General features: G+C 46.4%; 1 protein-coding gene across 4 annotated transcripts in view; it reads left to right on the plus strand.

The window, feature by feature from the left end:
* LOC112254145 (Rho GTPase activating protein 9) overlaps positions 1–24,226 on the plus strand; it is a 59,283-nt gene that overhangs the window by 8,933 nt on the left and 26,124 nt on the right. For 2 of the 4 annotated variants that reach the window (XM_024426424.2, XM_024426421.2), the window contains exons 2-8: positions 3,171–3,590; positions 5,368–5,569; positions 5,734–5,958; positions 8,157–8,320; positions 22,971–23,030; positions 23,249–23,371; positions 23,555–23,644. In XM_024426424.2, coding sequence (XP_024282192.1) covers positions 3,297–3,590; positions 5,368–5,569; positions 5,734–5,958; positions 8,157–8,320; positions 22,971–23,030; positions 23,249–23,371; positions 23,555–23,644 — 1,158 coding nt within the window. In that variant the 5' untranslated portion in view covers positions 3,171–3,296. Of the gene's footprint in view, positions 1–814; positions 936–3,170; positions 3,591–5,367; positions 5,570–5,733; positions 5,959–8,156; positions 8,321–22,970; positions 23,031–23,248; positions 23,372–23,554; positions 23,645–24,226 lie in introns of all 4 variants that reach the window. The other 2 variants (XM_024426422.2, XM_024426423.2) reach the window with 2 other exon arrangements.

Below are 24,226 nucleotides of genomic sequence, written 5' to 3' on the forward strand. Positions count from 1 at the left end.
AAATAAAAATAGAGTAAGAGAATGCATTGTTTCTCTGTGGGTCTATGGGTCAGGCATGATACCCAAGGACATATAACTCATACCCATAGAAACAGAATTTCATATCTCAGACCCAATGACTCTAATGGGGTTTCCCTTTCCCTATGCTCATAGTACAACCAGCACGTCACGCAAATCTAATGTGATTTCCAAGTAGTGAGAGTGACAAATAACACTTCTTTCCCAAGTGTTCATTGTTGTGTGGTCTTTGTTCTAGTTGGAGTTGGAGTTAGACTTGAGGAGTTTTAAGGCCTAGCTCTGTTGATTTGGCAGTTGGCTCTGTTGACCATTCAGACAGCTCTGAGCTATAAGCACGGAACAATAATCAATGGCTGGATGATCAGTGAGGCGAATGGCCTAGGCTATTTGCGACACGTGACAGGGGCCGAACACACACACACACTCAGGAAGTCATGCATGGAGGCAGAGGCCCACACACATATACTCTTCTGGCAAATTGGTCCTGAATGGGAGGGTAGCATTAGTTACTAGGGTTCACTGAGCTCATCCAAGATCCGTCAACTGGGATTAGGAGTGTGTGTGTGTGTGTGTGCGTGTGTGCGTGCATTTGTATGGCGCGTTTGTGTGTGTGTGCATGCCTTTATGCGTGCATTTGTGTGTGCCTTAGTGTGTGTGTCAGTTGGCAGTGCCACTAGCCTCGTTAACTCTCTATTGGGTAGTCCCCTAATCCTCCCTAAAGCAGAGCAGATGATAAGACTCGCTGCTGGGCTAACGTATGACTGACTAGTCCAATGTGTCTTCATTGTTTTGGAAGGTTGACTGTTGACTGGCCAGCTGGGATGTTAGTACTGTGGCAGATTGCATCATAAACCCCCCACCCCCTCCATCTTTACTGCTGACCAGCTAACCTCAAGACTGACCACAACACAGACATGGTGATTAGATCTACGTCTCTCTCATATACATGAATTTGTGCAGGAATGCTTTCACAATATAATACACACACAAGAGTGCATGCAGTCTACAGTGTAACTGGATGTTGATGTCTGTCTGAGCTGGACTGTTATTTCTCTCTCTATCTTTATCTGTTTCTCTATTTTTCTCATTCTCTCTCTCTCTCTCTCTCTCTCTCCGTCTCTCGCTCTCATTCCCTCTCTCTCTCCTTTTCTCAGAACCCCCCCACCTCTCTCTCTCTCTCTCTCTCTCTCTCTCCACTGTTGTTGTTGTTGCCAGGCCTGAGTCATGTGGGGCCCTCTCTAGCTGGCACAGCCTGGCATGGGGGTTAGCTAACTGTCAGCTTCACCCACCCCAGTTCTGAGGGTCCGTCTGCCAGCATATGTGTCTCTCTCCCTCTCACTGTCTGTCTGTTTGGGTGTGGGGCTTTAGTCTCAGTTCTCAGAACCCAGAACCAGATCTCTTGTGGGTTGGCCAACTATATTTATATAAATAGTATGTCACAAGATAGCAGTCTGAACCTGGCTCTCTCTCTATCCATGCTCGTATTATTGGCCAACCTGTCTCTCTCTTCATGTTGGCCAACATGGTCATAACAGGGTTAGCAATCTCATTTGTTTCCTAATTTGACTCATTCTGGTATTGAGTGGCACAGGCATAGCGATGGCCACCAGTGTCGAAAGCTGCAGAGGAAAAAGAAAAAGAGGAGAAATATGACCCCACCATACACTTTGGATGTTGATGCTCTGAAAGTGGTTTCCTGTTTTTGTGCTTGCCCTGCTTCTGTTCTGCTTTGTATCTAACATGTATGTATGTATGCATGTATGCATGTATGCATGTATGCATGTGTGTATACAAATGAATATATCTATTTACCCCCAAAATATATGGGGGATTGGAAATGATGCAGACAAATACATTGATGGAAGTGACAATCTATCTGCAATATTAAATCTGATCCACCCTCTGATCCACCCCCCTAAAAAATAAGAAAAGATTTAAGAAAATATTTTAAAAAGACTTGTTGTTTCAAAATCTCCTGCTAGCTCTTCTGATAGAAGTCTAGACATAGTCAATGGATGGATGGATGGATGGATGGATAGACGGATAGATAGAATGCTAGGATCCAGTCTCGGAACACATATGTGAGGGAATTGGGAATCCCATCAGCTTTGATGCTTTACCTGCTGTGTTTACTCTTGTCAGCTGGCGCACACTAAAACAGTATACAAACGCACACACAAATGTAAGCAAACGCAAACGCACACACACACAAACACACACAAATGTACGCAAGCAATCACACACAAACACACAAACATACGCAAGCATGCACAAACACATAGGCCTCACATAGTGCTTTTTTAAATTAAAGTGCTGCTGTGCTGTGGATTATAAGAGATAGAGATCTTTTTGAAACCTTTTTGAGTGCAATATTTACTGTGCGAGAGGGAGAGAGAAGATAGAGAGAGGCGGGAGAGAGGGAGGGTGAGAGCGAAAAAAGGCCTCAGCCTCTCTGCCGGTCTGGAACTACTGCTGTGGGCTGCTCTCAGGATCTCAGTCTCAAATGGGTGTTCTGTTATGTAAGTGGGTCTGGTAAGGGCAGAGTTGTAAATGTGTTGTTATGGTTGGTCGGTGGACAGTTTTAGTTGTCTGATGATGCCATGGATAAAAAGGATTTAGATACTGGTAGGTCAGTATACTGGTTGGTCAGTACACTCAGTTTTTTTTCTCTCTCTCTAATTGCATGAGCTCCGTTAAACAAATGAAGGATTGCAAATCAATTGCAATGCCCTCTTTTTAGAATACAATTGCTTTGTAACATAATTACTACTTGCTGTTTATATTATGCGATGAAATGGTGTGGATCCGTAACGTTTGTTTGCCGGTTAGTACACAGCTTTGTTGTGTATTTAAGGCCTTGTATAGGGGTTGCAGGTATCCTAGCGGTTAAAAGCATTGGGCCAATAACTGAACGATCGCTGGTTTGAATCCCAGAGCAGACTAGGTGAAAAATCTGTCGATATGCCTTTGAGCAACACACTTAACCCTAATTACTTATGTAAGTCGCTCTGGAGAAGAGCGTCTGCTAAATGACTAACATGTAAATGTATAGAGATCTAAGTTTAATATTGGGGTCTGAGATGATGATATTAAATGGTGTGGATATGTGATGCTTGCCATATTTTGTCCATTCTGTTCTGTTTGTGTTTCAGAGCATGGCGCTGGCCTGGCAACAGTCATCGCCATTACCCCGTGCCAATGTCACCTGTGAACCCACCCTCGCCACCCTTCCCCTTGTCCCCAACACCCCCCACTGAGCCCCAGTCCACCCATCCACCATGCTGTCAGGCAGCTGGCGCCGTTCCCCAATAGCCTCACCCGCCAAGCCCTCAGCCTCCACCAGAGGGAGTATTACCAGTGTGAGCAGTGTGTCCAGCAGGGGGAGCCGTGCCAGTGTGAGCAGCAGTGTTAGCAGTGTGAGTGTGCCTACTGTGTGTGGCGTCCCCAGTGGCACGGTGGTGTTGGAGGCTCAGTATGACTACCAGTACCGCGGGGCAGATGGACGACAGGTCTGCATCCGAGAAGGGGAGCGATTTATTCTGCTCAGGAAGACGAACACTGACTGGTGGCAGGTAAGGATGTCCTGTGTGGCTCGTTTGGTACGAGCGTGGTGCTAGAAATCCAGCTGGGATTGCATATTATAAAATGTATTGGGAAAATCCTTACTTCCACTTAAGACAAATTTAAACTTCAATGTCAATGGAAGCTACGTGAAAATTTGACTGAAATGAACGTTAGGATTTGCCCCTAAATCGTTCTAGATAAGAGCATCTGCTAAATGGCATATATACTGAACATAAATATAAACACAACATGTAAAGTGTTGGTCCCATGTTTCATGAGCTGCAATAAAAGATCCCAGAAATGTTCCATACGCCCAAGAAGCTTGTGCACAAATTTGTTTGCATCTCTGTCAGTGAGCATTTCTCCTTTGCCAAGATAACCCATACACCTGAAAGGTGTGGCATATCAAGAAGCAGATTAAACAGCATGATCTTTACACAGGTGCACCTTGTGCTGCGAACAATAAAAGGCCACTCTAAAATGTGCAGTTTTGTCACACAACACAATACCACAGATGCCTCTAGTTTTGAATGTGCTTGCAATTGCTGACTGAAGGAATGTCCACCAGAGCTGTTGCCAGAGAATATATGTTAATTTCTCTACCATAAGCCACCTCCAATGTAATTTTATAGAATTTGGCAATACACCAACCGGCCTCACAACTGCAGACCATGTATAACCACGCCAGCCCAGGACCTCCACATCTGGCTTCTTCACCTGTGGGATCGTCTGAGACCAGCCACCCGGATAGCTGATGAAACTGTGGGTTTGCACAACCAAAGAATTTCTGCACAAACTGTCAGAAACCATCTCAGGGAAGCTCATCTGCAAGCTCGTTGTCCTCATCGGGGTCTTGACCTGACTGCAGTTCGATGTCGTAACCAACTTCAATGGACTAATGCTCACCTTTGATGGCCACTGGCACGCTGGAGAAGTGTGCTCTTCATGGATGAATCCCAGTTTCAACTGAACCGGGCAGATGGCGTCATATGGGCTAGCGGTTTGCTGATGTCAACGTTGTAAACAGAGTGCCCCATGGTGGCGGTGGGGTTATGGTATGGGCAGGCATAAATCAAATCAAATCAAAGTTTATTTGTCACATGTGCCGAATACAACATGTGTAGTAGATCTTACAGTGAAATGCTTACTTACAGGCTCTAACCAATAGTGCAAAAAAGGTATTGGGTGAACAATAGGTAAGTAAAGAAATCAAACAACAGTGAAAAGAGGCTATATACAGTAGCTAGGCCATAAAAGTAGCGAGGCTACATACAGACACCGGTTAGTTAGGCTGATTGAGGTAGTATGTACATGTAGTTATGGTTAAAGTGACTATGCATATATATATATGCATACATATATGCATACATACCAGACATGTCACCCATTGAGCATGTTTGAGATGCTCTGGATCTATGTGTACGACAGCGTGTTCCAGTTCCTGCCAATATCCAGTAACTTCACACAGTCATTGAAAAGGAGTGGGACAACACTCCACAGGCCACAATCAACAGCCTGATCAACACTATGAGAAGGAGATGTGTCACACTGCTTGAGGAAAATGGCGGTCACACCAGATACTGACTGGTTTTCTGATCCACGCCACTACTATTTTAAAGGTGTCTGTGACAAATAGATGCATATCTGTAAAATCCATTTATTAGGGCATAATTTATTTATTTCAATTGACTGATTTCCTTATATGAACTGTAACTCAGTAAAATCTTTGAAATTGTTGCGTTTTGCGTTTATATTTTTGTTCAGTGTATATATTTTTATTACCAGGTTCGGAGGATTGGGGCAGCCAGTAAAGCCAAACCCCTGTATGTCCCGGCTACGTATGTGGTGGAGGTGCCCATCACTCCTCTGTCGTCAGTACGACAACATGTCAACAACAATATGTCAAACCACGGCAACATGAGACTCCTGACCCGGTCATCTCTCTCTCCCTGCTCTAACTACCAGTACTCAGGTACGGGGGTGTGGGGTGAGTACGGGGAGGGGGTGGAATGGGGTGGGGTTGTGTGTGTGTTTTCTGTGTTATATGGTCAATTAATCTCCATGGTCCCTTAGCTAATACAAACATGTAATAAACACACACATCGATCTTATTTCGTTCACTCTTCTCCCTCTCCTCTCCTTCCACAACAGTGCCCAAAACCTTCTGTCGTTCCATGGAGGACATCAACTCTCACAGTGCCTTCAGAGGAGTCAACTGTCACAGCCCTACCCCAGGTCTGGGAGGAGGAGGGGGCCACTTCCCAACCATGCCCCTCGCTAAGCTCCCCTCCAACACTGCTACCAATTCCACCGGACAACTGATGGTCCCTGGGTGCCCCCAGACCCCCATGGGCCACTCGGCCCCCATCCCCCGAAGTAAGATTTTTCTTGATAATTAAAGTACATACAGTACAAGGCTGGCTTTGACTTCATGGTCTTAATGCTTCAATTGTTGTGGCCTTTTATGGGTGGCGCTATCGCCTTTTCTTTTTTGGACTACATAGAAGGCTGCTCCAGCCGGAGACAACAACACATACCTTGCATTCGGAAAGTATTCATACCCCTTGACTTTTTCCACATTTTGTTATGTTACAGCTTTATTCTAAAATGGTTCAATTGTTTTCCCCCTCATCAATCTATACACAATAACCCATAATGACAAAGCAAAAACTGATTTTTCAGATTTCCACAATGTGATATTGCACGAGAATCGGATGGGAGCACAGGGCTTCCTTCAGGTGCCTGAATGCCGCTTCAGCCTCATCTGGAAACTTCACTGTTTTTGGGAGGCGGGCCCTGGTCAGATCGGTAAGGGGGGAAGCTATAGCCGCAAAGTTGGGGATTAAAACTAGCACCTCTTGGCTTGGGCACGCTGGGCCTCCTCCATATGTTCCCTTACCACTGGCCATATGCCTGTCATCCGCTCCCTCATTTTTTTACGTGTTACACTATGCTGCGTAAGGGGGTCGGCTGGGCTTTCCACACCTCCTTGGTGGGATCCAGTAGGTTGCGTGGTCTCCTCCCGTAGAGGAGTTCAAAAGGGGAAAACCCAGTGGAGGCTTGGGGCACTTCTCAGATTGAGAACATTAGGTGGGGTAGTACCTGGTCCCAGTTCTTCCCATCCCACTCAATGACCTTCCGCAGCATTTGTTTGAGCGTCTTATTGAACCGTTCGCGAGCCCATCAGTCTACAGGTGAAAGACAGAAGTCTGGATCTGCTTTATCTGTAGGAGAGCACACAGCGCTTTCATTAGTCGGGACATGAACTTGGTCGGTCAGGATCTCGTTCGGGATGCGCACCTGGCTGAACAGGTGGAACAGCTCCCAGGAGATTCCCTTGGAGACTGCCGCCGATAGGGGAATGGCCTCGGGATATCGGGTGGCATAATCACTATTACCAGGATGTACCGGTGTCTCCCTAGTGGCTTGTCCACGGTACACCACAATAAGTATTCAGACCCTTTACTTCGTACTTTGTTGAAGCACCTTTGGCAGTGATTACAGCCTTGAGTCTTCTTGGGTATGATGCTGCAAGCTTGGCATACCTATATTTGGGACGTTTCTCCTATTCTTCTCTGCAGATCCTCTCAAGCTCTGTCAGGTTTGATGGGGAGTGTCACTGCACAGCTATTTTCAGGTCTCTCTAGAGATCGGGTTCAAGTCCGGGCTCTGGCTGGGCTACTCAAGGAAATTCAGAGACTTCTCCCGAAGCCAACCCTGCGTTGTCTTGGCTTTGTGCTTAGGCTCGCTGTCCTGTTGGAAGGTGAATCTTGGATCTCTACTTTGCTCCGTTCATCTTTCCCTCGATCCTGACTAAACACCCAGTCACTGCCGCTAACAAACATCCCCACAGCATGATACTTGGTATTCAGGCCAAAAAGTTCAATCTTAATTTCATCAGACTAAAGAAATGTGTTTCTCATGGTCTGAGAGTCTTTAGGTGCCTTTTGGCAAACTGCAAGTGGTCTGTCTTTTGTCTTTTACTGAGGAGTGGCTTTCGTTTGGCCACTCTACCATAAAGGCCTGATTGGTGGAGTGCTGTAGAGATGGTTGTCCTTCTGGAATCTGTGCCTCGAAAGCAATCCTGTCTTGGAGCTCTACGGACAATTCCTTCGACCTCATGGCTAGTTTTTGCTCTGACATGCTCTGTCAACTGTGAGACAGGTGTGTGCCTTTCCAATCACGTCCAATGAATAGAATTTACCACAGATGGACTCCAATCAAGTTTTAGAAACATCTCAAGGATGATCAATGGAAACAGGATCCACCTGAGCTAAATTTCGAGTCTCATAGAAAAGCGTCTTAAAACCTATGTAAATAAGGTATTTCTGTTGTTTTTTTTAATAGATTTTCAAAAATGTCTAAAAAAACTGTTTTTGCTTTCATTATGGGGTATTGCATGTAGATTGATAAAGAAAGAAATTAATGTAATACATTTTAGAATAAGGCTGTAACGTAACAAAATGATAGAGTCAAGGGGTTTGAATTCTTTCTGAATGCACCGTGCATGACATTAAGATGATTAAGGATAATACATAGAGCCTGATTACCCTTTTCCCACTTTGGTCCTTTAGGTAAGAGCTCCAGCAACCTGCCGAACCCTTATGAGGAGATCGAGGTGAGGGAAATGGGGCTCGAGATGGGGCTCAGTGGATGGAGCACGCCCATCGGTGGTGCTGCCAAGTCCCTCAGCCAGTGGGAAATGGCAGAGGCCGCCCGCAGACACAGCCATCTGCAGGTAAGACTGGGCCAAGTGGGCCAAGATACAGACACACACAGACAGGACATACACAGACACACACAGAGAGAGGAAACACGCAGACAAGAGGCATAGGTTGAGCTATGCTACTTCAGATAGCCTTGGCCAACACACCAAGACACACAGACAGGTACTGTATGCTACTCCAGAAAGACACACGGACAGAGAGACTAGAGCTATGCTACTTCAGATACATATGTACCTCATTTGGAAAGTGAAGTTATAACTAGTCTCATACCATACACCTATGTGCTGTTGCCAACTCTTCTATTGTTGTCATTCCATGTATGGCTTAATGATGAGGCTATATAATAACAGCTGTCCCTAATCTAGTCTCTCGTGATAGACTAATTATACCATTGCATCGAGTAGCTGGCTATAGCACAAGTGAGATTAGGTTCTGGGTGCCGACCGAGATAATCCTTCAACAGGTACTGATGATGGTTGTGGTAAAACAAACATGTTGATTTGTGATAACAAATAAACCATTTAGCTTTTTGTTAGAGCCAACATCCATTCATATTAAAACAAGAATCAGCCACTGCCAAGTTAGAGTCCAGGCGGGATGGTTTTTGGATGGCATTCAAAAAGCCACTCCGTGAGTGAACATGAATGTTGTGATTTTATGAGAGTTGACATCTAGCCCTGTATTTTTCTTGTCTCTGGATGGGCCATCTCTCTTTCTTTCCTCTTACTTATTATCCCTCGATCCATCTCTGCGCCTCCTTCCTCCCTCTCTTTTCTCTCCCCCTCTCTCTCTTTCCCAAGGGCTTTTCTTCTCTCTCTCTCTCTCTCTCTCTCTCTCTCTCTCTCTCTCTCTCTCTGTCATCTCTAAGCTCAGTAAGCAGGATTAGAGCAACATCCATGTCACATGCTCCTATTTTCCCTCAAAACACACACACACACACACACACACACATGGGAATGTTAATGTTGTCTTAATATAAGCCACAAAAGTCCTGCCATCTCCCAGAATGGCACAGAAGAGGCTGAAAGCTTTTTGCAATAGCTGTCTACTAGCTCTGTGGCTCCACAATAATGTAAATCTGCCATGGTTCAAATGAGCCCTCCTGCCCCTAAGTGAACACCTGCTACTGGCCATGCATGCCATACTTTACATGCACCACATGCACGAACACACACACACACACACACTTACAGAGGTACAAATGACCTTGACTAACCTGTACATTGACTCGGTACCGGTACCCCCTGTATATACAGTTGAAGTTGGAAGTTTACATACACTTAGGTTGGAGTCATCAAAACTAGTTTTTCAACAACTCCACAAATGTCTTGTTAACAAACTATAGTTTTGGCAAGTCGGTTAGGACATCTACTTTGTGCATGACACAAGTAATTTTTCCAGACAATTGTTTACAGACAGATTATTTCACTTATAATTCAGTGTATCACAATTCCAGTGGGTCAGAAGTTTACATACACTAAGTTGACTGTGCCTTTAAACAGCTTGGAAAATTCCAGAAAATTATGTCATAGCTTTAGAAGCTTCTGATAGGCTAATTGACATAATTTGAGTCATTTGGTGGTGCACCTGTGGATGTATTTCAAAGCCTACCTTCAAACTCAGTGCCTCTTTGCTTGACATCATGGGAAAATAAAAAGAAATCAGCCAAGACCTCAGAAAAAAAATTGTAGACCTCAACAAGTCTGGTCCATCCTTGGGAGCAATTTCCAAATGCCTGAAGGTACCACATCCATCTGTACAAACAATAGCACACAAGTATAAACACCATCAGACCACTCAGCCATCATACTACTCAAGAAGGAGACATGTTCTGTCTCCTAGAGATGAACATACTTTGGTGTGAAAAGTGCAAATCAATCCCAGAACAACAGCAAAGGACCTTGTGAAGATGCTGGAGGAAACGGATACAAAAGTATCTATATCCACAGTAAAACGAGTCCTATATCGAGTCCTATATCAGCAAGGAAGAAGCCACTGCTCCAAACCCACCATAAAAAGCCAGACTATGGTTTGCAACTGCACATGGGCACGAAGATCGTACTTTTTGTAGAAATGTCCTCTGGTCTGATGAAACAGAAATAGAACAGTTTGGCCATAATGACCATCGTTATGTTTGGAGGAAAAAGGGAGAGGCTTGCAAGCCGAAGAACCCCATCCCAACCGTGAAGCACTGGGGTGGTAGCATCATGTTGTGGGGGAGCTTTGCTGCAGGAGGGACTGGTGCACTTCACAAAATAGATGGCTACATGAGGGAGGAAAATGATGTGAATGTATTGAAGCAACATCTCAAGACATCAGTCAGAAAGTTAAAGCTTGGTCGCAAATGGGTCTTCCAAATGGCCCCAATGACCCCATGCATACTTCCAAAGTTGTGGCAAAATGGCTTAAGGACAACAAAGTCAAGGTATTGGAGTGGCCATCACAAAGCCCTGACCTCAATCCCATAGAAAATGTGTGGGCAGAACTGAAAAAGTGTGTGCGGGCAAGGAGGCCTACAAACCTGACTCAGTTACACCAGCTCTGTCAGGAGGAATGGGCCAAAATTCACCCAATATATTGTGGGAAGCTTGTGGAAGGCTACCCAAAACATTTGACCCAAGTTAAACAATTTAAAGGCAATGCTACCAAATACTAATTGAGTGTATGTAAATGTTTGACCCACTGGGAATGTGATGAAAGAAATAAAAGCTGAAATAAATAATTCTCTCTACTATTATTCTGACATTTCACAGTCTTAAAAAAAAGTGGTGCTCCTAACTGACCTAAGACATGGAATTTATACTAGGATTAAATGTCAGGAATTGTGAAAAACTGAGTTTAAATGTATTTGGCTAAGGTGTATGTAAACTTCCGACTTCAACTCTAGCCTCGTTATTGTTATTTTATTGTTTTACTTATTTGTTTTTACTTTAGTTTATTTGGTAAATATTTTCTAAACTCTTTCTTGAACTACATTGTTGGTTAAGCAATTCACGGCAAGGTCTACACCTGTTGTATTCAGCGCATGTGGCAAATACTGTTTGATTTGATAAACAGGTCAGGCCTATAGTGAGGGATTAAGTCGGAGTAGGGTTGCAAAGCTACCATTAATTTACCAAGTTACCTATAGTAATTTGTGGCATTCTATGGTAACTTTGGTCATTTATACTTGAATAATTTTTTTAAAAGTTTTTTTTTTTTTCTATCTGTGTCTATTTTTTCCATGGGTTTCTAGTGGATAGATCATTTGGTTAAAGAAAAAATATCCCTATTATCAGGTTTGAAGGTAAGACCCAGATGCAGACTGTCGGAATAACAATGTTTATTACAGCACCAGGGCAGGCAAACGACAGGTCAAGGCAGGCAAGGTTCGATAACCAGAGTAGTGGGGGCCAGGACAGCAAGGCTCATGGTCAGGCAGAGTGGTCAGGCAGACGGGCTCAGAGACAGGACAGGCAAGGGTCAAAACCTGGAGGGTGAGAAAAAGAGAGACTGGAGAAAAGCAGGAGCCGAGACAAAACTCGCTGGTTGACTTGACCAATAAGACTAACTGGCAACAGGGGATAATGGGGAAGATGGACGACACCTTGAGGGGGGTGGAGACAATCACAAAGACAGTTGAAACAGGTGAAACAGATCAGGGTGTGACAGTACCCCCCCTAAGGGTGCCACCTGGCATCCTACCTGGGCACATACCTGGTTGACTGGGGTGTCAGCGTTGAAAATCTGTGATGAGGCCTGGATCCAGGATGTCCCTGGAGGGGACCCAGCACCTCTCCTCCGGGTTATACCTCTCCTCCGGGCCTTAACCCTCCCAGTCAACCAGATACTGGAACCCCCTGCCCCGAGGTCGAACATTCAGGAGACGCCTCACCGTTGGCTGTCGATGGGACGGGGGAGAGGGGTGGGCCTGGAAACAGGAGACAAAGGGCTGTGAGACATGGGTTTAACTCTGGACACATGAAAGGTGGGATGTATACCAAGGGTATGGGGCAACAGAAGACGAACAGCAGAGGGGCTCATTATTTTGCAGATGGGAAATATACGGATAAACCGGGGGGAGAGTTTGCGGGATTCCACCCAGAGGGGCAGATCCCGGGTGGATAGCCATACCTTCTGCCCGAGACGATACTGGGGAGCTGGGTCCGATGGCGATCTGCTTGTCATCGATGCCTGGAGGTGGTCCTGAGGAGGGCCGACATCAGAGTCCATGGTGTGCCACCAAAGCGTTGTCGGGTGGCAGGCCAGTCTGGAGGAGTGGGCCCACTCCAGGACCGTGGAGCGGACCGCGTCAGGCACAAACATCCAGTTCTCTGGACCCCCCCGGGGTGCAGCTGGGAACGCTGTGCCTCCCAGACCTGTTTCCCTATACCCCATCTGAGTGCCATCGCCAGGCATGAGGTGGGAAGGATGGTCTCGGGCTCCGAGGTAATAGCCGTGGGGCCATAACGGCGAGACAGTGCATCCGGCTTAACATTCTTGAAACCCGGCCGATATGAGAGGGAGAAGTTGAACCGTGTGAACAGCAGGGCCTAACTTGCTTGCCTGGAGTTGAGGCATTTGGCGGTGCGGGGATACTCCAGATTTTTGTGGTCGGACCATACGATGAACGGGTGTTCCGCCTCTTCCAGCCTGTGCCTCCATTCCTCCAACGCCATCTTCACTGCGAGAAGCTCACGATTTTACACATTGTATTTTTTCTCTGTGGCGTTGAGGCGATGAGACAAGGTGCAGGGATGTAGCTTCAGGTCCAGGGCAGAACGCTGGGACAGGACCGCCCCCACTCCTACATCCGACGCGTTGGCCTCCACCACAAACTGACGGGAAGGGTCAGGATGAACCATGGATGGGTGCAGTGGTGAAGCGATGTTTGAGGTCCTGGAACGCCCAGTCAGCAGCAGGGGACCATGTGAACGGAACCTTGGGAGTGGTGAGTGCTGACAAGGGGGAAGCCAGGGTGCTGTAACCCTGGATGAAGCGGTGATAGAAGTTGGCAAACCCCAGTAAACGTTGCAGCTGAACCCTGGACGAAGACTGGGGACAATCCACCACCGCTCTCACCTTCCCAGAATCCATCTGGACACTCAATGCGAAGATGACGTACCCCAGAAAGGGGATGGTGGAGCAATGGCTCGAAGGCTGAGGAGATGAGTGGTAGCAGGTAACAGTTGTTCACCGTTATGTCATTGAGTCCCATGTAGTCGATGCACGGGTGAAGGATCTTGTCCTTTTTCTCCACAAAGAACGACCCTGCACCGGCTCGAGAAGATGAAGTATGTATAAATCCTGCAGCTAGGGAGTCCTCAATGTAGGTGTCCATAGCCTTGGTCTCCTGTCCCGATAGCGAGTACAGGTGTCCCCGGGACGGTCTGGTGCTAGGGAGAAGGTCAATCCCGCAGTCATATGGTCAGTGCGACGGAAGCGAAGTGGCCCGGGCCTTGTTGAACACATGGCGGAGAGATCCGGGGCACCTTCCGACTTTACACACTGGGCATGGCAGAACGGACATCAGCCCATGATGGTACCATAGACCGGTTGATGAGGGGAATGTGTCACTGGAGCCAGGAGAATCCCAATACCACGGGAATCTGAGGAGACTTGATGAGCAGGAATTGAGTAATCTCGCTGTGATTCCCTGATACCCATAGGTTGATGGGAGTGGTAATGTGAATGACCCGGCTTATAGAGCGCCTGTCCAGCGCTCTAACATCCATGGGAGTGGACAGAGGCTGAATGAGGATGTTCAGCTCGGAAGCCAGGGTAGCGTCCAAAAAGCTCTTATCTGCCCCAGAGTCAATGAGGACCCGGAGCGATTGAGACTGGATTCCCCACAGCAGAATGGCATGAAAAGGGGTGTGAGCAAGGGAAGCAGGAAAGTTCTCCCTATGGCCCACCAGAGTACTCGCTTCTACCAGTGAGCCTGACCTTTTTAAAGGACAAGAGGACACAAAATAACCAAGAGTCCCGCAATACAGACAACTCTTCGTGTTGATCCTGTATTGCCATGCTGCTGGCAATAGCCCAGCTCTACCTAGTTGCAGAGGCTCGGGAAGCGGTGACTCAGCCGTCTTCGCGACTCTCGGGAAAGGTCGGGAAGCCTCGAGTTCTCTCGGCAACGGGATTGTCGGGGACTTCCGGGATAACTCTGAGGCAAGGTGGGATACCTGGACATGTGAGGAAGTCGAATTTCCTCTCCCTCTGTCATTCCTGTAGTTGCCCATCGATTCGGATGGTCAAAGCGATGAGGGAATCCAGATCCATAGGTAACTCCCAAGCAGAAATCTCGTCCTTGACCTCCTCCGAGACACCGTGCAGGAACATATCGAACAGTGCTTCCTTGTTCCAAGCACTCTCCACTGCCAATGTACGGAAATCCACCGCATAGTCGGCCACACTGCAGGAGTCCTGCCAAAGCTGGATTGGCTTCCAGGCAGCTTCTCTCCCAAAGAACGGGGCGTAAAAACCTTCTTCACCTCTCCCAATTCAAACCTCTCCCACGCCTGGAAACAGGCGCCGACAGAGATGGCCGCCTCGCTTCGCGTTCCTAGGAAACTATGCTGTGTTTTGTTTTTTTACGTGTTATTTCTTACATTAGTACCCCAGGTCATCTTAGGTTTCATTACATACAGTCGAGAAGAACTACTGAATATAAGATCAGCGTCAACTCACCATCAGTACGACCAAGAATATGTTTTTCGCGACGCGGGTCCTGTGTTCTGCCTTTCAACCGGGACAACGGAATGGATCCTATGCGGCGACCCAAAAAAACGACTCAGAAAAAGAGGGAAACGAGGCGGTCTTCTGGTCAGACTCCGGAGACGGGCACATCGTGCACCACTCCCTAGCATTCTTCTCGCCAATGTCCAGTCTCTTGACAACAAGGTTGATGAAATCCGAGCAAGGGTAGCATTCCAGAGGGACATCAGACTGTAACGTTCTTTGCTTCACGGAAACATGGCTCACTGGAGAGACGCTATCCGAGGCGGTGCAGCCAGCGGGTTTCTCCACACATCGCGCCGACAGAAACAAACATCTTTCTGGTAAGAAGAGGGGCGGGGGCGTATGCCTTATGGCTAACGAGACATGGTGTGATGAAAGAAACATACAGGAACTCAAATCCTTCTGTTCAACTGATTTAGAATTCCTCACAATCAAATGTAGACCGCATTATCTACCAAGAGAATTCTCTTCGATTATAATCACAGCCGTATATATCCCCCCCCCAAGCAGACACATCGATGGCTCTGAACTAACTTTATTTGACTCTTTGCAAACTGGAATCCATTTATCCGGAGGCTGCATTCATTGTAGCTGGGGATTTTAACAAGACTAATCTGAAAACAAGACTCCCTAAATTTTATCAGCATATCGATTGCGCAACCAGGGGTGGAAAAACCTTGGATCATTGTTACTCTAACTTCCGCGACGCATATAAGGCCCTGCCCCGCCCTCCTTTCGGAAAAGCTGACCACGACTCCATTTTGTTGATCCCTGCCTACAGACAGAAACTAAAACAAGAGGCTCCCACGCTGAGGTCTGTCCAATGCTGGTCCGACCAAGCTGACTCCACACTCCAAGACTGCTTCCATCACGTGGACTGGGATATGTTTCGTATTGCGTCAGTTAACAATATTGACGAATACGCTGATTCGGTGTGCGAGTTCATTAGAACGTGCGTTGAAGATGTCGTTCCCATAGCAACGATTAAAACATTCCCTAACCAGAAACCGTGGATTGATGGCAGCATTCGCGTGAAACTGAAAGCGCGAACCACTGCTTTTAATCAGGGCAAGGTGACTGGTAACATGACCGAATACAAACAGTGCAGCTATTCCCTCCGCAAGGCTATCAAACAAGCTAAGCGTCAGTACAGAGACAAAGTAGAATCTCAATTCAACGGCTCAGACACAAGAGGCATGTGGCAGGGTCTACAGTCAATCACGGACTACAAGAAGAAATCCAGCCCAGTCACGGACCAGGATGTCTTGCTCCCAGGCAGACTAAATAACTTTTTTGCCCGCTTTGAGGACAATACAGTGCCACTGACACGGCCTGCAACGAAAACATGCGGACTCTCCTTCACTGCAGCCGAGGTGAGTAAGACATTTAAACGTGTTAACCCTCGCAAGGCTGCAGGCCCAGACGGCATCCCCAGCCGCGTCAGAGCATGCGCAGACCAGCTGGCCGGTGTGTTTACGGACATATTCAATCAATCCCTATACCAGTCTGCTGTTCCCACATGCTTCAAGAGGGCCACCATTGTTCCTGTTCCCAAGAAAGCTAAGGTAACTGAGCTAAACGACTACCGCCCCGTAGCACTCACTTCCGTCATCATGAAGTGCTTTGAGAGACTAGTCAAGGAACTGACACCCTAGACCCACTCCAATTTGCTTACCGGGTCCACAGCCAATCTCAACCAGCACACTGTGGACAAGAGGAATACCTATGTGAGAATGCTGTTCATCGACTACAGCTCTTCAACACCATAGTACCCTCCAAGCTCGTCATCAAGCTCGAGACCCTGGGTCTCGACCCCGCCCTGTGCAACTGGACTTCCTGACGGGCCGCCCCCAGGTGGTGAGGGTAGGCAACAACATCTCCACCCCGCTGATCCTCAACACTGGGGCCCCACAAGCGTGCGTTCTGAGCCCTCTCCTGTACTCCCTGTTCACCCACGACTGCGTGGCCACGCACGCCTCCAACTCACTCATCAAGTTTGCGGACAACACAACAGTGGTAGGCTTGATTACCAACAACGACGAGACGGCCTACAGGGAGGAGGTGAGGGCCCTCGGAGTGTGGTGTCAGGAAAATAACCTCACACTCAACGTCAACAAAACTAAGGAGATGATTGTGGACTTCAGGAAACAGCAGAGGGAACACCCCCCTATCCACAACGATGGAACAGTAGTGGAGAGGGTAGCAAGTTTTAAGTTCCTCGGCATACACATCACAGACAAACTGAATTGGTCCACTCACACAGACAGCATCGTGAAGAAGGCGCAGCAGCGCCTCTTCAACCTCAGGAGGCTGAAGAAATTTGGCTTGTCACCAAAAGCACTCACAAACTTCTACAGATGCACAATCGAGAGCATCCTGGCGGGCTGTATCACCGCCTGGTATGGCAACTGCTCCGCCCACAACCGTAAGGCTCTCCAGAGGGTAGTGAGGTCTGCACAACGCATCACCGGGGGCAAACTACCTGCCCTCCAGGACACCTACACCACCCGATGTTACAGGAAGGCCATAAAGATCATCAAGGACATCAACCACCTGAGCCACTGCCTGTTCACCCCGCTATCATCCAGAAGGCGAGGTCAGTACAGGTGCATCAAAGCTGGGACCGAGAGACTGAAAAACAGCTTCTATCTCAAGGCCATCAGACTGTTAAACAGCCACCACTAACATTGAGTGGCTGCTGCCAACACACTGACACTGACACTGACTCAACTCCAGCCACTTTAATAATGGGAATTGATGGGAAATGATGTAAATATTTCACTAGCCACTTTAAACAATGCTACCTTATATAATGTTACTTACCCTACATTATTCATCTCATATGCATATGTATATACTGTACTCTATCATCGACTGCATCCTTATGTAATACATGTATCACTAGCCACTTTGTTTACATACTCATCTCATATGTATATACTGTACTCGATACCATCTACTGTATCTTGCCTATGCTGCTCTGTACCATCACTCATTCATATATCCTTATGTACATATTCTTTATCCCCTTACACTGTGTATAAGACAGTAGTTTTTTTTTGGAATTGTTAGTTAGATTACTTGCTCGTTATTACTGCATTGTCGGAACTAGAAGCACAAGCATTTCGCTACACTCGCATTAACATCTGCTAACCATGTGTATGTGACAAATAAAATTTGATTTGATATCAGTGTCATGAGAGGTATTTTGGAGCTCGAAAAAGAGGGCACACTGAGCTAGAAATGCCCGACAGGTGCTAAACTCTCCATTGAAGCGTTCCGGGTTGGGTAAACGGGGCTCCCGAGAAGGCCGAGTGGGCGATGAGACGGAGCTGCTATCAGCTGGGCTACTGAGGGGCTGTGGGGTTAGCACCGTGGTAGATTGCCTCCTAGACAACCCACGGAACTGCTCCAGCAAACTGCCCAATGCCCGGTCATGTCATTCAGCCAACGTTTGGTCCCCCTCCATAATGCCACGAAGCAGTTCCTTGTGCCTCCCGATGGTGGCTCCTTGGGAGGATATGGCATCGCGCAGCTGGCCCGGGTCTGCTGGGTTAGTCATGGCCAGTTCGTACTTTCAGGTTTGAGTTTGAAGGTAAGACCCAGATGCAGACTTTGTCGGAGTAACAATGTTCATTACAGCAACAGGGGACGCAAACGACAGGTCAAGGCAGGCAGGGGTCGATAACCAGAGTAGTGGGGGAAAGGTACAGGATGGCAGGCAGGCTCAGGGTCGGTTCAGGCAGAGGTCGGTAATCCAGAGGCGGGGAAAAGGTGCAGGACGGAGGGCAGGCTCAGGGTCAGGGGCAGGCATCAAAACATTTACAAGACATATTGACATAGTAAAATAAATACGTGTGTAAAGGATATTTCATGCTAAAACCCATCATTGTATTCAAGTTGATGGTTTATATTTAGGAAAATGTTTTATAGCTTTGTAATTTCTTTTCTCAATTAAAAAAATATATTATTTGATTATTTTAAATATTTTACATGTGATAAGGCCACACAGAGTTCCAGAGATAAGACACCTGTGATAATCTGAAGCACACCAAAAGGCCACTAGATGTCCTCTCATAAAATTCCACAAAAAACCTGAAAGTTACCAGTATACTGGTAAACTTAGAAAGATTCCAGTAATATACCCATCCTCTGCAATCCTAGGTTGGAGTCAGATTTAGGTGTTTCCTGTCAATTGAAGGTAAAACAGCAGTGACACACGTCATTGCCATGAAACCACAGTCATTTCCTTTACCCCCAGTGCACGACAGATTAAGAAACAGGAAACACACGCACACACACAAAAGGATTGTTGCGTAAACATGCATTTAAACATGCACAGTTCAGTGAACAATGACATTGTTTTGTACTTGAAAAAAATCAGGTTGCTGCTCATTTTGTACAAGCTGGACATCCTATTAGCTCTCTGCGATACATTGGAATAGAAATGGTCAAGCTGTCACGCAGGGGAGGTGACATTGAGAGGAAACTTCTTCGAATGGGAATCTTTCTGGATCCACAGGCTCAACACACTGTCTCTTCTTGGCCTTAATGAGGAGTTTGACTGTAAACCATTTTTATAGTTTCAATATGTAAAAAAATATATATATATTTTGATTGGTATAATGTTTACATTGTGAAACTACGTTATAAATTAAAATATGTTACCTCCTGTTTCAGGAAGTGATGTCACTGAGTACTGCCCCTATATATAGGACCTTCCACCCCCACCTGGGATATGGATGCCTGATGAAGACCTAAGGGTCGAAACGTTCTTAATAAATATCACCTGGGAGCATGAGCAGCAGTGTGCGATGTTTTCCTTTCTGTTTTGTAATTGAACATGAATCCAGCCTCTCTCTTGATATTTTTAGTATTTATAGAGATGCAGTATTACGTGCTATTACAAAACTAGTTTATTTATTAAAAACTAGTTTGTCCTCAGTGCTCAGAATGTTAGACCTCAGTGCATTCCCCTGGAGTACACTACTGACACAGCAGTCTTATGTGTCCGTGTGTGTCCGTGCGCGTGCGTGTCTTATACAGTATAATCCAGGAGTTTCCGAAATGTTTTGGCCCGTGACCCTGTTTTGATATTTAAAAAAAATTGTGACTCCACCATGTAAAAAAAGGTGATGTAATCAATGGCCAATGTTTATTTTTTAATTGGGTTGTCACGACTTCCGCCGAAGTCGGTCCCCCTCCTTGTTCGGGCAGCGTTCTGCGGTTGACGTCACCGGCTTTCTAGCCGCTGCCGATCCACTTTAATTTTCCATTTGTTCTGTCTTTGTCTTACACACCTGGCTTCACTCACCCAATTACTTGTTTATTATTTAACCCTCTGTTCCCCATGTTGTGTTTGTGAGTGATTGTTTATTGTACATCGGTCCGCTTTTGTGGGCTCGCCATGTGGCTTAGTATTTTTTGACATTTTGAGTAAAGTACGTTGTTTACTCATATCTGCTGTCCTGCGCCTGACTCTCTACACCAGCTACACACAGGACCTTTACAGAATCCCTCACCATAAATGGAGTCAGCAGGAGAGGAAGAGGTCGTCCAGCACATACATCAGCCCCACTACAGCAGGCCCCACTGTCCACCCCTTCTTCACCCGGTCCCAGCGGGATTCGGTTCGTGCTCCCGAGGGAGTATGATGGGACGGGTGCCGGATGCCAGGGGTTCCTAATCCAGCTGGAGCTCACCTGGCGACCGTCCACCCGTCTCCTTTGGGACGGCGGCTATGGAAACATATGTCTCCGAATCCCTTGGGAAGGGATACATTCAGCCCTCCACTTCACCTGCCTCCTCTAGTTTTTTTTTGTGAAGAAGAAGGATGGAGGTCTGCGCCCGTGTATTGACTATAGAGGTATCAATCAGATTACTGTGAGGTTCAGCTACCCGCTGCCTCTCATCGCCAGTACCACCGAGTCAATGCACGGGGCGCGCTTCTTCACAAAATTGGATCTCAGGAGCGCTTACAACCTGGTGTGTATCTGGGAGGGGGACGAGTGGAAGATGGCATTTAGAACCACCTCAGGGCACTATGAGTACCTCATCATGCCGTACGGGTTGATGAATGCTCCATCAGTCTTCCAGGCATTTGTTGACGAGATTTTCCGGGACCTGCACGGGCAGAGTGTAGTGGTGTATATCGATGATATCCTGATATACTCCGCTACATGCGCCGAGCATGTGTCCCTGGTGCGCAGGGTGCTTGGTAGACTGTTGGAACATGACCTGTACTTCAAGGCTGATAAATGTCTGTTCTTCCAACAGTCCATCTCCTTCCTAGGGTACCGCATATCCACGTCGAGCATGTGTCCCTGGTGTGCAGGGTGCTTGGTAGACTGTTGGAACATGACCTGTACTTCAAGGCTGATAAATGTCTGTTCTTCCAACAGTCCATCTCCTTCCTAGGGTGCTTGGTAGACTGTTGGAACATGACATATCCCATCTCCTTCCTAGGGTCCGCATATCCACGAGCATGTGTCCCTGGTGCGCAGGGTGCTTGGTAGACTGTTGGAACATGACCTGTACTTCAAGGCTGATAAATGTCTGTTCTTCCAACAGTCCATCTCCTTCCTAGGGTACCGCATATCCACGTCGAGCATGTGTCCCTGGTGCGCAGGGTGCTTGGTAGACTGTTGGAACATGACCTGTACTTCAAGGCTGATAAATGTCTGTTCTTCCAACAGTCCATCTCCTTCCTAGGGTACCGCATTTCCACGTCAGGGGTGGAGATGGAGAGTGACCGCATTTCAGCCGTACGTAATTGGCCGACTCCCACCACGGGAAAAGGAAGTGCAGCAGTTTCTAGGGTTTGCAAACTACTACCGGAGGTTTATCCGGGGTTTTGGTCAGGTGGCAGCTCCCATTACTTCTCTGCTGAAGGGGGGACCGGTGCGGTTGCAGTGGTCACCTGAAGGCTCTGTTGACTTCGGCTCCCGTGTTGGCTCATCCAGATTCCATGGCTTTATTAACTCAATGATATATATATTATTTACATTGTTTCCAAACTGACATGTGACATGAAGTAATGCCAAAATAACATGCAAAACAGGAAAGCCCCCCTAAAAAAATGTGACAAGCATCCCCACCTAAAAAATGTGGGGCTCAAAACATGAATGACGGGTAGCCACTGGTGCCTGGTCTTGTCCATTCTGTTCTAATGAGTCCTGTACGGCTTGTGGGCATTGTAGAGGGAAACAGACAGATAAGACTCTCAGGAACAAGTGCATTATCTTTAAGTGATGTGGTCATAATATTTTGTAGCTTAAACGGTTCAAAAGATAGAGCCACATCTGTAGGAAGAAAACTGAAACTGCTCTGTTTATTACAAATGCGTCTAGTGGCTTCTGACATAACCCCATTTTCAAATCCCCCTAGTTTAGGAAACACTGGTGTAATCTATAGGTTGCAAATGCCACTCAGCCATCATTAGTAGAAAGACTATAGTTATGTAACATTGGGGGGTAAAGCTGCATTGTATTTTTTTTTATTTTACCAGGCAAGGCAGTTAAGAACAAATTCTTATTTTCAATGATGGCCTAGGAACAGTGGGTTAACCATCTTGTTCAAGGGTTGAACAACAGATTTTTTACCTTTACCAGCTCAGGGAATCGATCTTGCAACCTTTCGGTGCTCTGCCACCCCAGGTAGCCTAGCCTCATCATCACTATAGCTTCATCACTATAGCCTCATCATCACTATAGCTTCATCACTATAGCATCATCACTATAGCTTTCATGGAAAGATTATTTTCCATATGATGTTCTTTACTTTTCAATCTATTTTAGTGCAATATATGGCTTCCTATATCCTACATTACATTATGTACCCATTCACTAGAGTTAGTAGACATTGGTGACCTTAAGGTTTTCTATAAGCCACGTTTTCATGTTGATGTGGACGGGTTCTCCTCTCTACTCTGCCCTACATCAGGTAAAGAGGAGGAGCCAAGAAGAACCCCCCAGTCCTGCCCCCGGTCAGCGACCACTACAGGTTAATTTTGTTTGTTTATTTCACCATTTGATTCTGATGGAGGCAAAAAACATTGTTTTTTTAACCTAAAATAGGCTTACTAATATGTTTTTAGGTTTGAGTGAGTTCCTTTCAAACCATTTTTTTTTTAAATCACATAGCCAACACAACGTGCATACATGATATCATAGAGGATGACACAAAAAAGTAATACACTTATTTCCATTGTGGCTCTGCAGGTGCTGGACCTATGGGAGCAGTACTCGGACCCCAGCACAGGGCGATGTTTCTATGCAAACACCGTTACCAAGGAGAGGTCTTGGAAACCCCCCCGCAGAGCCCGCGAACGGACTCCCAGCTGGGTAACAGACATAATAGAAAGTAGGGTCTTATGTTAATTAGAACAGCCCACTTATTGTTAAACAGTACTATTTTTTGGACAATAGAGTCTATCTATCAACACTGATGTTAGTATTGCTAGCAATTAAAAATGGTGGGACAGATGTACATTGAAACTAACACCTATACTCTCTTCCCTGCTATAGGCTAGTCCGATGCAACCACAGACATTTCCACAGGACACCAACAACCTGTCATTACCCATCCCAGGCACAGGAAATGGCAACATGCACAGGGTAGGCCCACCTACAGGCTCTGTTTCCTGTCACACAGTATCTGTCCTAATGTCTATACAAATGGTAGCAATTTCAACTGCATGTATGGCATGCACAGGGTAATGATCTTCATTTGATTTCTTGTGGCCTATAGCAGTATGCCTGAAGACACCCAGAGGCTTCAGAGGAGAAGTGGTGTACTGTATCCCTGAGGATGTGTTATCTTGTCACATAGCTATGTTATCATCACAGAATCAGAGCATCACAGTATCAATACACAGAGATGTACTTTTGACTGGCTTAATGCCACTCTACCCTATTTCCTGCTAGAGTATTCTAGCTACACACACAAGATTTCGTTATCACAGAATCATTACACAGATAAGTATCTCCATATACAGCTGGCTAAGTTAGTGTCACTCAACCCTACTACAGTATAATTACCTAGACATACACTGAGTATACAGAACATTAAGAGCACCTGCTCTTCCCATGACATTGGCTGACCAGGTGAATCCAATCAAATTGTATTTGTCACATTTGTCACTTTTCACCTTACAGTGAATTGCTTACTTACAAGCCTTTAACCAACAATGCCGTTTT

Source organism: Oncorhynchus tshawytscha, linkage group LG07 (genome assembly GCF_018296145.1).
Source record: "Oncorhynchus tshawytscha isolate Ot180627B linkage group LG07, Otsh_v2.0, whole genome shotgun sequence".
NCBI lineage: Eukaryota > Metazoa > Chordata > Actinopteri > Salmoniformes > Salmonidae > Oncorhynchus > Oncorhynchus tshawytscha.